A 13,219-nucleotide genomic window follows, 5' to 3' on the forward strand; every position below is an offset into this window, starting at 1 on the left:
CTCGGACCATATTCGGAAGGCCGTATTGTATTTCACTTTATCAAGAAATCTATTTTCCATTACAAGCTTTCTATTTAGCAATTGAACATGAATCAACACTTCTTTTCTATGATGAAAGTGCAATGCAATCACAGTCAAAGCGAAACAAAATAAGTCAGTACATAAAGTAAACATGAAATAATAAAGCGCCTATTCGGGTAACCACTAATGGTTCGGTGCGGCTTTACCTAGGGTGGGCTCTTAGGACTCATTATATGAGGTTCAATTCTAAAGAAAAGGTACCCGAACCGCCAGATTCCTCGATCCTCACCCATTATAGGCTCATACGGACCGAGTTTGGTTCAAGGGAATACATTTCCCTATGGCTATACGGAGATGAAACGAGCATTAAAGGTTCTCTCATCTCGAGATAACAAAATGTCACATCCCGTAGGATACGGCATTTGAACCCTCGGAAATAAGCTTGCCTTTAAATTGTTTTATTTTAAAATTTGTACTTTGATTTTTAAAAGGATATTCGGTTGTTTAGATCCAACGAGAAAAATCGAAACCCCGTAAGTTAGGGCACGACTTTCTCGAATTTCTAAACACGGAATATTGCTTTTACTTTTATTTAAAATTCATGTATTTTGAAATTTAAAAGGATGTTCGGCTATTTAAGTTCAACGAGAAAAACTGAAACCCCGTAAGTTAGGGTACGATCTTCTCGAATCTCCAAAATTCAAAACATTGCCTCATTATTGAAAATTCCCTTTTTACACATTTGGATAAAGATTAATGTAATGCTTAAAACGAAACACGAATGAAATGTCGTATTAGTAAAAGGCAATAATGAATACACTAATAAAACAACGCATGAGAATCGTATAATGTACACCATTTTAACATTAACAAGAACCATCAAGAGATAAATAAATAGATAATGGCAATGATAATAGCAACAATGCTAAAGAACAATGCCACTCAAATAATGGAGATGAAGAAACAAATACACAAATAAATACAAGGGAAAAATAATTTGTAAAATTTCGAAAATATAGAATCAAATCAAAGTAAAATGAAATTGAGGATATAATTTTAATAAATTATATAAATAAATAATAGTAATAATAATAATAATAATAATAATAATAATAATAATAATAATAATAATAATAATAAAAAAGCAAGTAAAAAATGAAATATAAAATGCATAATAAATTAATTTGAAATATTTAAAAGTAAGGAACAATAAATAAATAGATAAACAATAGGTAAAATAATAAATGAAAAAATAAAGAAAAGCCATAAATGGTCGAAATTAAATAAATGAAGACCAAATTGGAATTAAAATGAACTTAAAGGCCTAAATTATAATAAAATAAACCTAAAGGATCAAAATGTAACTTAGAAGGATTTTAGAGATACATTTTAAAAATAAAAGACTAAAGGGGCAAGTTAAAGGGCTTAATTAAAAATCGTGCAGGAGTGTAGGGACTACATAGGGAATTATTCCCAGTCCCCATGCGCAGCGTTTCAATTTGGGCCAAAATGTAACAAAAATAAAATTGTGCAGTATGATTGAAAAGGAAAAAAACAAATAAAGACCAATGTGTAAGGTGTCGCAAAAACGGAAGGATCAAAAGGGTAAATAACCCTTTTTAAAAAAAAACCTGCAGATTCTCAGGTATTGAGTCGGGTCGCGCTTGTGTCAAATGAAATGGTGCCGTTTCAACGCCTAAATGCATGGCCTAAAACGACTCAGTTTCAGGCACTTATAAAAGTCAGTTTTTTCTTTTAAAAAAATCATTTCTGCTTATTTCTCCAAAAAAAACCAAAAAAAAAGCTACTCTTCTCTCTCAAGGCCCTCCAGAATCTGACCATCAAGTCCGGCGAGACCCACGGCAGCCACCGGTCACCTGCGACGGGCTCTGCCGTGCCCAATGGCCAGAAATCACAAAAAAAAAACTCTTTTTTGGCCCTCGACCCCCTTGTTTCAAAAATTAAAAAAAAAACAATAAAGGACTTTCGACATCCCTCGAAACCATTGCGTCGAACCTTGGTAGGTCTTAAGTTTTTGGCACCAAAAAAGGGCCTCCGATGACGGAGGAATACTAAACACCTTAGGTAACCTTTTTATCCCCTTTTCTTATATTTTATGTATATAAAGAAAAATAGAGAATTAAAAACATAAAAAGATCACCTTTTTTTAATCTGTAATTTTTGTAGTATTCGTGTGTAAAAATTAAAAAAAAATACACTGATGATTTCATGGCTTTTATAGCCGAATGAAAATACAATGTTTTGCTTGTTTTTTTTTTTTTGGTTTGCTGCGCTGTTGTGTTTTTGTCTTCTTTACAAGTACGGACGCCAGCTGTAGATGTACGGAGGTTGACGTGGCGTGCGGTGGTGGTGGCGCTAGAGGCTGGGGGCTGCGGCGTGCCTAGGGCTAGGGTTTCCTAGGTAGGCTGAGAGTGTTTAAGTTTTTTGGGCCATTCGGGCCTTGTAATTTTGGGTTTAAATTTTAGGCTTGTATTTGGGTTTTGAATTTGGGTTATGTTTTTATTTTTGGGCCTAGTGTAATGGACATTTGAACTATTAATATTCGGTTTTATTTAGCTGATCTTGTTTGTTGGGCCCGGGCAAATTTGGCCCGTTACAATCATATCCTCCCCTTGTTGATACCCAATATCAACATCCATTAATCAATTTTCATTTTTTTTTAAGAAAGAAATCTATCTAGTTATTTTATTTAGATTATTAAATTTATATAAAAATTAGCTATTAAAAATATTAAATCTTAATTGATTTAATTTTTCATGCCCAAATTAAATTTTGGCTACAAGCATTTCAAGATTATTTGGAGGCTTTCTCATATAAGACATTGAAAGAGGTTTCAAAATATCTTAGTGAGAGGTTACGAAACTTGTCATAAGATAGTCGAAACATTTGAAAAATAAAATGCTCCTTCGACCCTTTAATCTATAAGGCAAATGAAATTTTGTAAAATATAGTACTCCCTTTAGTTTACAAGGCAAATGAACTCCAACCCAAAATAAAATGCTTCGCTACGCCAATCAATGAGACAAACAAAATACCTTCTTGTTCAAATGAGGGGTTTTTTTCTTATCGGTTGAGGTCTAATCGATATAGCAAATATATGAAGTCTAGGGTATACCCCAAACTTTACAAGATGCCCGAAGTGAAAACTGAAAACCAACCACCTTTTGTCAACTCCTCAAAATGGTTCCAACTCATAAACCACTTCACTATTTTCAACCATGTTTCCTGGAAAGAAAAAAAATGCTATAAACAGCAACTCAGAGACGTTAAACTCAACGCTTGTTACAATATCGTTTCAAAGAGTTGGTTATTCTTTCTTTATTTCTTTCTGTAGGTATTAGGATGTTTGGTAGCTATGTAAAGAAGCAAAACCTCACTCATAATAATGGTGCAATGCAGGGAAAAGCCAAGTTGAATTTATTTATATAAGCTTTGGACCAACCGAAACAGTATCTATATGTACGTTGAGAGTGGTGACTAGAGTGTACAAGTATCTTAAAGGGTAGTCTTACAAATCCCACAATAGAGCGTACCGTCTTCACTGATATGTTGACCAACGGTAGGGATCATGGAGCTTTTCACTTCAAGATCTTGGATTCAATCTCTTCCAAACTCAAACCTTTAGTCTCCGGGACGTAGAGGGCCACAAACAAAAGTGATATCAGAGCAATACCACCAAAAAGAAGGAAAAGATTTTCTGCCCCTAGCAGCTCCTGCAGAATCACAAACAGTGAAGTGGAATTCAAAGCATGAAAAATGATATTAAAAGAAAAGCAACTTTGAAAGAAGTAGACTGTTTGAGTATTGAACTGATACCTTCAATGGTGAGAATGCAAAGGTGACTATAGCATTTGAACCAAAGTTAGTGAGAACTGCAAGACTAATCCCTTTCCCTCTTGTTCTCAGAGGGAAAATTTCAGACACCATCAGCCAACTGATAGGCCCAAAAGATATCTGCAGCACCATTTATGGGGTAAACTTGTCAGATTAACTCAATCTCAACAACAAGGAAAGCATATGAACAAATATTAGCTCACTTCTCAATCTGATTTTTTTTTTCAAAAAAAAATTCCATGGTACTCTCTCTCTGATTGACTATTGGGGTTTTTTTCCCGATTTCGATGTGTTGAAGATGTATGGTTCATTTAATATATATAAGACTTTAGGAGTAAATGAAAACAAAAGTAAGATCTCTTGTCCTAGAAGGTCTCCCAGAAACACTATCAACAAGTAAACAAAAAATTTACTGGCCTGATAGCAACCGACATAGAGAAGTAGAGCAGCTACAGCAACATAAGGGAATTCTCCAAGAAATTTGTAATAAGCACAGAGCAGAAACAAGGAAAGAGCCTGCAGTGCAACGAGTTCATAAAGGAAAATAAGAACTTGCATAAAAACTAGGGCATCCAACAGCTGAAACAGTTAAAACAGAACCGAGGGGTATAGGTTACATACAATCCCACCAACACCTCCAATCAGCAAAGGCCTTCTACCAAGATCATCAACTTTTGCAACAGCTATCCAAGTCATCAGTAACTACAGGAAGATATACACCAAACAGTACTTAATCAGCATTGGAAAGAAGATAACATAATAAACCATGATTTAGAGGTTAAATATCAACAACTATGAAGAATTACCTTGAACAAACCTACAACAACAGAAAGGCGGGTAGCATCAGCAGCTGCAGAGAATCCAGCACTCTGCAGAAACAATTTTACAGATGCTATTATACAGTTCGCCTAATTTACATTACATGACATGATTCATTTCAAAAACACAAGAAAAAAGTGGGAAAAAAAATTCAATTATCAATTACCTGTAGAATTGGACCAGCATAATACAAAACACTTGGTTGGCCAGTTATCTGTCATAATCAGGTTGTAAATAAATCCTTAAAACATAAAATTCTGCATTCTTAGTATTCTCTCCTTTTATCATTATATTAGCAAAAAGAAACAGAATTGTTTACTAACAAATGAATAAACAGTAAGTTCAGTAAGGAGGAAGAGATACCTGTTGAAAAAGGACTAAACCTCCACCAATTATGAAGGCTTTCAAACTTGGCCCCTGAAATACCTCCAAGATATTTCCTTCAGATTCCTGTTCCATATAGGCAGACTTCACTGAGATTAGGGTATCTTCTATTTGTTTCTCAGATGCTGCATCACCCGGAGCCTGACCCCGAAGTTTGCTTAGGGCAAGGATGGCCTTCTCTTTGAGTTCTTGTAAAGACCCTTTACCTTGAACCGCTCTGAGAATTAACCAACGTGGTGATGGTGGGAGACTCCACATTCCTAGTCCCATCAATAATGCGACTGGGGCACTACACCCATACATGTATCGCCATCCCCCAACAGCATTGATTTGGAAGCTTCCCACAAAATACCCCAACTACAGATGAATCTATACTTCAGCTCAGCTTATTTACAAAGAAATAATGTGCATAGTAATACCGCATCTTAAAAACCTTACCAAAATTCCCAGAACTATAAATAGTTCCTTTAGAGATATTAGTGTACCACGTATCTGAGACGGGCAAGTTTCTGCTATGTAGAGCGGAGCCCCATGCATGGCCTGTCAAATAGCATCCAAGCAAGTTGTTACAAATAAGCGCGTCATAATAAATCTACAAGAAATATCGGCAATTGGTTTTGCGAAGCTCACTAATCCAATACCCAGGCCATACAGTAGCCGTCCTACTAAGAGAACACTAAGGCCTGGAGCAAAAGCAGTCAGCACACCACCAAGCACATATAGTAAAGCAGCAATGAGGAGTTCCCTCCTCCTTCCTACATGCAGAAATAGAAATTATTTGTTAAGACAGATTCATATGTATAATCTCCAAGTATGATGAAGAAGTTGAATGATGTACCTAGGGAATCTGCAATTGGATAGACAAGGAGGGAACCGAGAAGGGCCCCATAAAGCGAGCCACTGACCTGCACTCAAGATATCACATATTACAGAAAGAAAAAGAACTGCAAATGTCCTCAAATGATGCATCAATTTTCCAAGTATCACCAAGAAATCATACCACTAGACCCAGCTGAATAGCTGAGAGATTGAACCAAGTAGTTCCACTAAGCTCAGGTGACTGACATTATCAACATAAGACATTAAATACAATAATAATATTTTCCAGTATAGTTAATGCTAACCAGGCATTAAATGGCAAGTTAATTGGATAAGGCTACAAGAAAAACCGTTAATCTGTTGAAGCACCTGCAAAGAGATTGTAGCACCAGAGGTGGCACCAATGTCATAGCCAAATAATAACCCTCCCAGAGCTGGAAACAAAAATCTGATTGCAATAATCAAAATTAAGTCGTGTCACTAAATGAACACTAATTTAGAACCTTTGAGGAGACTTCATGGTAATATGGTCTACACTTCATTGTTCTCTCTTTAAAATTTCGATCATAAACAAATAATAAAATAAAATACAGGCAATTGAAACCCAAAAAATAAAGGGGAAATAGAAAACTACCCAGTCAAGGAAAAGGTCAAAGAAACACAGGAAAGAGCAGAAGACAAGATAAAAACGTACGGAAAAATCACTGAAGACCAAGAAAAAGGCTCTTGGTAAGCTGAGTCAGGTAAAAGTGACTCTGCTTCTTCTCCTGAAGAATAACCACTCTGGGCAGCAACCTAAATAAATAATAATAATAATAATAAATTCCATGATTTCGAAACAACCAGAGTTGAAAATACATCTTAATTGTCGATATCTTACATGGGATCCGGGTTTCTGCCTAGAAAACAGCGATGGGCTTGAAAAAATGTTGATCTTGGTGTAATCTTTGGATTGAGAGAAAAAGGGCTTTGGAGAAAGTCTTGGCTTTTTAATGAAGGAACATAAAGGGAGAGAGTAAGGTCTCTTTGGTTGATGTGAGTGTGAGAGTTCAAAGTTCAACAGAGGCTGAGTAGTGGCACTGCAAGCCATTGAAAGAGAAAAAAAAAAAAAAAGAAAAATCTGACGGTTGGCAGGAAATTTTCCCGCTTTTATCTTCTTCCTGTTTTAGTTTTAGTTTTAGTTTTTTTTTTTTTTTACGTTTCATTATTTGATTTTTATTTAATTTTCCATATGAGTGGATTTGATCCTCCGTCCAATAATTGAACTTCCCTTCAACGTTTGCCTTAAAATGAAAGTCAAATGGACCATTAGTGACTAAACTATAAGTAAAGTATTTGTTTTGGTTACGTAATTAAAAAAAGTTATAAATTAATCACTAAATTATTCAAAAGTTTTTATTTAAGTCAGTAAACTATTCAAAAATTTTTATTAAAGTCACTGAGTTGTTAAATTTTTTTTTAAAATTCTGCCAACTAGTTTCAAGTGATGATTCGACAATTGATACGGTAGATTAGTACCCATTGACAAATAGAAGAACATATCTTATATCTAAGCCGATCTAACAGTCACTGTTAGAGATTAGAGAAAAAAGTTATTTAAATTTTGGTTCGTAAATTTATGATGTCTAAAGTTATTTCATGAAAAAAATAAACTATAGAAGAGAAGGGAAAAGTGAACTTTCGATTGGTGTAGGTAATACGAACAGAAAAAGCCGTATAACATCAATTTTAATAACCTCACTTAAATAAAAAATTTTGAATAATTTAGTGATCAAATTATAAATTTTTTAGTTAATGACCAAAACAAAAATTTTTCTATAATTTAGTGACTAACGGTGGAAATTACCCTTTTCTTTATGAATGACCTTTAATTTACTCAAATTCCTTACAAAAAAGATGACGAGTTTACTATTAAAAAAGACAAAAAGCAAAATAAGTAATAACTAGTTAAAAAAGGATGGCGAGGATATAATGAGTAGAAAAAGGGCAGGAGAACAAGTGACAATAAGGACCAAACCTCAGCCATCAAGACTTAAATTAGGTTCATCTTGGTTCATTCGGTCGAATTTTTTAAAATTTTTATTAGTTTTTAATAATTTAGTTGGATTTCTAGTTTTTCATATTGCGTTGAAGTTTTCGAATTTGGGTTATGTTGATAAAACAATTTTTTGTTTCAAGGTGAAAAGCAAAGTGCATCTCACCTGGGAGCAGGAAAGAGATCCGATGAGAGGAGCCATTCTCATCAAAATTGAACTATATTGATAAACAACAAAAAGTGGAAATGTCGCCAATGGCACTTGAAAAGCTTGATCATAATAACCATGGTTTGGATTCAGGTTCTGAAGGAAGTGATAAGCACAGAACTAAGCATAAGGAGAAGAGAAAGCATAAAAGGCGTGAAGTTACGTCAGATGACGATTCTAGTTATGATTCTGAAATTGAGGATAGGAAAGAAGCTAAGATGAGGAAGGAAGAAAAAAGACTAAGAAAGGAGGAGAAGCGTAGATGTTGTGAGGAGTGAAGTCGCAAAAGAGAAGAGTGGCGTGCGGAGAAGCTGAAAATGAAAGGGCAAGATGATGATGGTGAGGTGGAAAGTCTCATCCAAGTTTTGATGAAGAGGCAGAGACTAAGCAGAAGAAGCTTGAAATTGAGCTAAGGAAAAGGGCACTTGAATCACTCAAAGCAAAGAAGGGCATCACTGGCTGAAGCTATTGTGTTTAGGACACTAAAATGTTATTTCATCTTTGTTATTGTTGAGCAGATATTTGTATTTTTAAAGTTTGATTGGACTTATTTTTCAAGTGCAGTGTCTTTATATTTATTATGGCTTAATGTAGTTTGTGTTTACCGCTGGCAACTTGATTGGATAAATGAGGATTTCTTGAGCTATTCTCTTGAGTACAACTTTATGCTGACCTTGCTGCTAGATTTCTGGTAATAACTGTCGTCCCACAACTGGGAATTTATTTTCTCAATTTTAGTCTTGTGGGTGTGAATTGTGAAGGCATGATTCTGCCTTTGATTGATATTTGCAGTTGACATATTTGGTTTTTGACATGAGTTTGACTTATGCCTGTGGTTGAAGATTAAGCAGGTCTTAAGTTCAAATAGTTTGTTTATTTAGATAAACATTATATTAAGGATTTGCTTGGTAGGAAGGATGAGAAACTTATTAATTTAATGGTTAAGGTTCATGGTAGGGAACTAATTATTAATATTAACCATTAGATTGATAAGTTTTGTCCTTCCTACCAAGCAAGGACTTGGTCTTTTCTTATGTGTTAATGTGAGATTTCAGAATCAGCTTTTGGGGCTTAGATGAATTTTCATTTTTGTTTTTTTCAACTAGATGACTTGGTTGAGCAGGCCATGTGCAGATCTCTACTTTGAACTTCAATTCAGGTGCGGAGTTTTCATTCTTTTTATAGGCTTAGGAGAATAAATCAGCCTAGAGATTAATTTTCCTTTTGTATTGTACTACACCTACTCTCTCACTTTGTTTGGTGAACACCTATGGCCCTTTGTTTGATTAATTTTTTTTTTTTTTTAGGCTTGGATAAGTTTTGTCATTTTACATAATGGGGTTGTAGGGAGAACAAGATATTAATTCGAATAGTTGGTGAGTTTGAATCATCTCAAGTCGTTGTGAGATCAAGTCAGTAGGAGAGTAGAAGCTCACGAACCATGATGACTTTCATTTTTAAGAATTAATCATGAAACGTTAACAAAATAAAACAACAATAAAAGAATAAAAATATGCGGATTCTATGCTTATTATCGATGTCGACGAAAAATTACGGTTTGTTCGTTTATGATTCGAACCAATATACACATATACATTCATGATTATTATACGGATTGGCTCATATGAGGCAAGTATTCTAGTAGTCTCAAGAATCCGTTTATATTTTAAGTAAGGTAAGATGAAACGTCGTGAATCAATTGGATATGATGATAGTAAAACCGATGTATAATTGGAACGTTTGGTTATCCTAGTTTCGGGTGGAGTCAGATATAGTTATTATGCTATAGAATTAGATTTGTGTACAGGTTTATACCTCGGTATTTACCGATGAGGCGTGGAGCGCATATTTTCTGCGGACATCCAATGAGGTACGAATCACATTTTACTTTAGTTATATCGATGAGACACGCAGAGCACAATATTTACTTCGGACATTCTGACGAGACATTAGGTGCTGGATTAGTGTGATGGTTGGATGATTCGTGAATCCGATCTTGAGTCCATATTCGGTCAATAGGGATTATATAACATGAAGTGTTATTTTAAGTTTTTTTTAATAGTTATATTATTAAACAATGAACTAATCGGATTGGTAGTTAAACTAATTGAATCGATCTAATTGAGATTCAATGATTTGATTGATTCAACTACTGGTCCAATTTTGAAAATATTAATTTTCATTTTATTTATTAAAATGTGTAATAAACTCTTCTAACGTGACTATATGTAAATTTTTCTATATTGAATTAGTATTTATATTATCGGAAGTCTTGTATTGAGCACTTACAAGGGTGACTAATTGAGATGCCATCGAGTTAAACGGTCGTTGTACCCTCGTGAAAGTGAGTGAAGATGCAGATGCCATTTATAGCATTGATCCCATTCCATCCATCCTCTTTCCTTTGGGAAAAGGTAAAAAGATATTTTTATTTAATATTTAGAGCGTATTTCAAGACTCAAGTTATCAATATTTATAATGCACTTTATAAATATATATATTATAAACTAATTTGTATCGTAACCTTTTATTATCGAGAGTTTACACATATCTATATTGGTACAAATAAGTACGCAAATGAAGAGGTAAGTGCTTAACTCTTTGTATTTAATATAATTATTTGTATTTTCTACTGATTTCATTGTATGGCCTAAATTTTGCCCGGGGCCTAATAAAACCAAACTCAAATAAACATAACTCAACTACTCAATTAAAACCCAATACAAACCCAAAACTTAGCCAAAAACACTAACCCAACCCCAAAAAAAAAAATCAGAAAAAGAAAAAACCTAATCTCATCTACTCCACCACCATAATTAGCCACCCATCTCCATTTTGCTCCACTTGCCTACAATGGAAAAGGCAAATAAATTAAAAAAAAAAAAAGAAGAACAAGTGGTAAAAGCTTATAAAAAGCCACAATCTCAATGTAAAAAAGGGGGAAAGGGAGAGAGGAATTTATTGTATTTTGGAGAGAAGAAATTTTCTGAGATTCAAGAAGAGATTTTTTTTTAGATTCAAGAGGGGATTTTTCTTTTTTTTAAGATTCAAGAACAAAAAATCAGTATATCAATAGCAATCAAAAAGGTTCAAAGGGATTCATTATATTCACTCCAATCGTAGTAAGAAATAAGGGATAGAATCAAAGCTGCGCGTTTTGGGTCAAAGGGCTATTGTCCGTTTTAGTCCTTCCGGTTATTTGCGTGTGCGAATTAATCCCCTCTTCTTTTATTTATTACGGATTTGCCCCAAAATATTGCTCTCAAATTCGATTATGTCCTTCCTATTATTTTTTTTATTTGTTTCTGTTTACCTTATTTATATTATTATGTTTGCATTTATCTCTTATTTCATTCCAATACTAGTATTATTAGCACTTCTATTGTTTTTACTATTAATTAATGCATGTTTATTATATATGTACGTATGTACATTTCTATATATAAGTATTATTTTATTACGTCATTTTAATATTACTATTATATCATATTTACTTTCGCATTTTAATATTATTATTATTATTATTATTATTATTATTATATTAGTGTATATTTTATGTACATATATGTATGTATATACTTTTATATATAGTATTGTTTTTAAATTTAATATTTTTATTTGCTCTTTGTATTTCTATATTATTATTATTATTATTATTATTATTATTATTATTATAATATGGTAGTGTGTATTTGCATTATATGTATATATATATTGATATATAGTATTATTTTTGTTTACTTTATTTTAATATTATTATTACCTTCATTCCATTATTATTATTACTATTATTATATTTTACTATCATTATTTTTCATAATTATATATGCTATTGTTTATATTATTATTACTATAACTACTATTTTTTTTACTACCTCTATTATGTATTATTAATATATTATTACTACTATTATTCTTGTTATTATCATCACTTGTTATTCTCATCACTATTATTATAATTTATTATTGTTACTTATTATTTTACTATTATTATCTAATATATCATCATTATCATTATTTTCATTATAACTTAATAGATTATTATTATTATTAGCACTACTTTTATTACTATTATTTAATATATTATTTTTACTATTATCGTCATATTGTTACTATTAATTATTATGTTATTATATCTTTTACTATTATTATTGTTGTATTTTTCTATTATTGTTATTATATTTTCTTTATTTTTGTATTTACTTATACGTTATTATTTTATATTAACTAATTTGATAACTGTATATTTTTAGCATATTTATTTTATTTACATATCATTACTTTTATTATTATTTCATCATCTATTCTATTTATAGTTTTTTTAAATAATTTCAAATATTTAGCTTATTCATTATTTCCTTTCTTATTATTTATTCGACTCATTTATCTTACCTTCGTATTTATCGTTAGTATTCATATTTGTGTTTATGTTTATCTGTTATGGTTATCAATTTTTATTTGTTATGCATTCTTTATTATCTCGTTTCATTACGAATTTAGGTTTTATCCAACCCGATAGTGATTCTTTTACTAAAGTAAATATTTCAGTATTTGGTAATCCGAGACAATCGTTCCCTAACTTCTTGGATTTCGATTTTTTTCTCTCACGTTTAACCTAAATAACGGCATATTCTTTTAAATCATAATACGAGTGTTAAATAAAATACTTACTCTCGATATTTGAGGTGTTGTGTCCTAACTCATTGGATATGACATCTTATTACCTCGAGATAAGATTTTTTTTTTGCAAATAAGGTGATGCTTGGTGTTTGGAAATTTCAAGAAAGTAGTGCCCTAACTTATTGGGTTGCCATTTTCTCGTTGAATTGAATAATTAAGCACCCTTCTAAGTTTTTAAAGGTTTTCTAAATGCAAGCCAAGATCTTGGAATTTCAAAGCAATATGTCCTAACTTATTGGATATAGCGTTTTCTTTGCTTGAGATAGGAATTTCAAAAAGGATAACTTAATGTTAATACTTTGACGCTAGTGAATCCCAATTTTCAAAGTTAAAATATTTTAAAGAGGACTACATCTTAAATTTTTTTTTCTTTCGACATTAAAGACATTTGATAATCA

General features: G+C 32.4%; 1 protein-coding gene and 1 long non-coding RNA gene across 2 annotated transcripts; one reads left to right on the forward strand and one right to left on the reverse strand.

Annotated features, from left to right (window-relative positions):
* Positions 1-2,927: 2,927 nt before the first annotated feature.
* On the reverse strand, positions 2,928-7,123 carry LOC108480419 (D-xylose-proton symporter-like 3, chloroplastic). The gene is made up of 15 exons (XM_017783414.2): positions 6,779-7,123; positions 6,593-6,693; positions 6,268-6,346; positions 6,080-6,139; positions 5,918-5,984; positions 5,710-5,834; positions 5,518-5,619; positions 5,059-5,436; positions 4,862-4,909; positions 4,683-4,745; positions 4,498-4,578; positions 4,294-4,392; positions 3,859-3,996; positions 3,576-3,755; positions 2,928-3,267 (listed from the first exon to the last, which is right to left on the reverse strand). Exons 1-14 carry the CDS (start codon positions 6,986-6,988, stop codon positions 3,621-3,623), a joined length of 1,686 nt encoding a protein of 561 aa, XP_017638903.1. The 5' UTR covers positions 6,989-7,123; the 3' UTR covers positions 2,928-3,267; positions 3,576-3,620.
* A 692-nt stretch (positions 7,124-7,815) lies between these two features.
* On the forward strand, positions 7,816-8,802 carry LOC128292686 (uncharacterized). Its single transcript, XR_008282634.1, has 2 exons — positions 7,816-7,939; positions 8,077-8,802. It is a non-coding gene; the product is annotated as an uncharacterized LOC128292686 (long non-coding RNA).
* Positions 8,803-13,219: the final 4,417 nt, after the last annotated feature.

This window comes from Gossypium arboreum, chromosome 1 (genome assembly GCF_025698485.1).
Source record: "Gossypium arboreum isolate Shixiya-1 chromosome 1, ASM2569848v2, whole genome shotgun sequence".
Taxonomy (NCBI): domain Eukaryota; kingdom Viridiplantae; phylum Streptophyta; class Magnoliopsida; order Malvales; family Malvaceae; genus Gossypium; species Gossypium arboreum.

Coding starts and splice junctions, on each gene's coding strand:
- LOC108480419 (XM_017783414.2), bottom strand. CDS start 6,988: ATGGCTTGCAGTGCCACTACTCAGCCTCTGTTGAACTTTGAACTCTCA. Junction 6,347..6,592: donor TGGTCTTCAGTGATTTTTCC/GTACGTTTTTAT, acceptor TATTGCAATCAG/ATTTTTGTTTCCAGCTCTGG. Junction 4,393..4,497: donor TTGGAGGTGTTGGTGGGATT/GTATGTAACCTA, acceptor GTTGCACTGCAG/GCTCTTTCCTTGTTTCTGCT.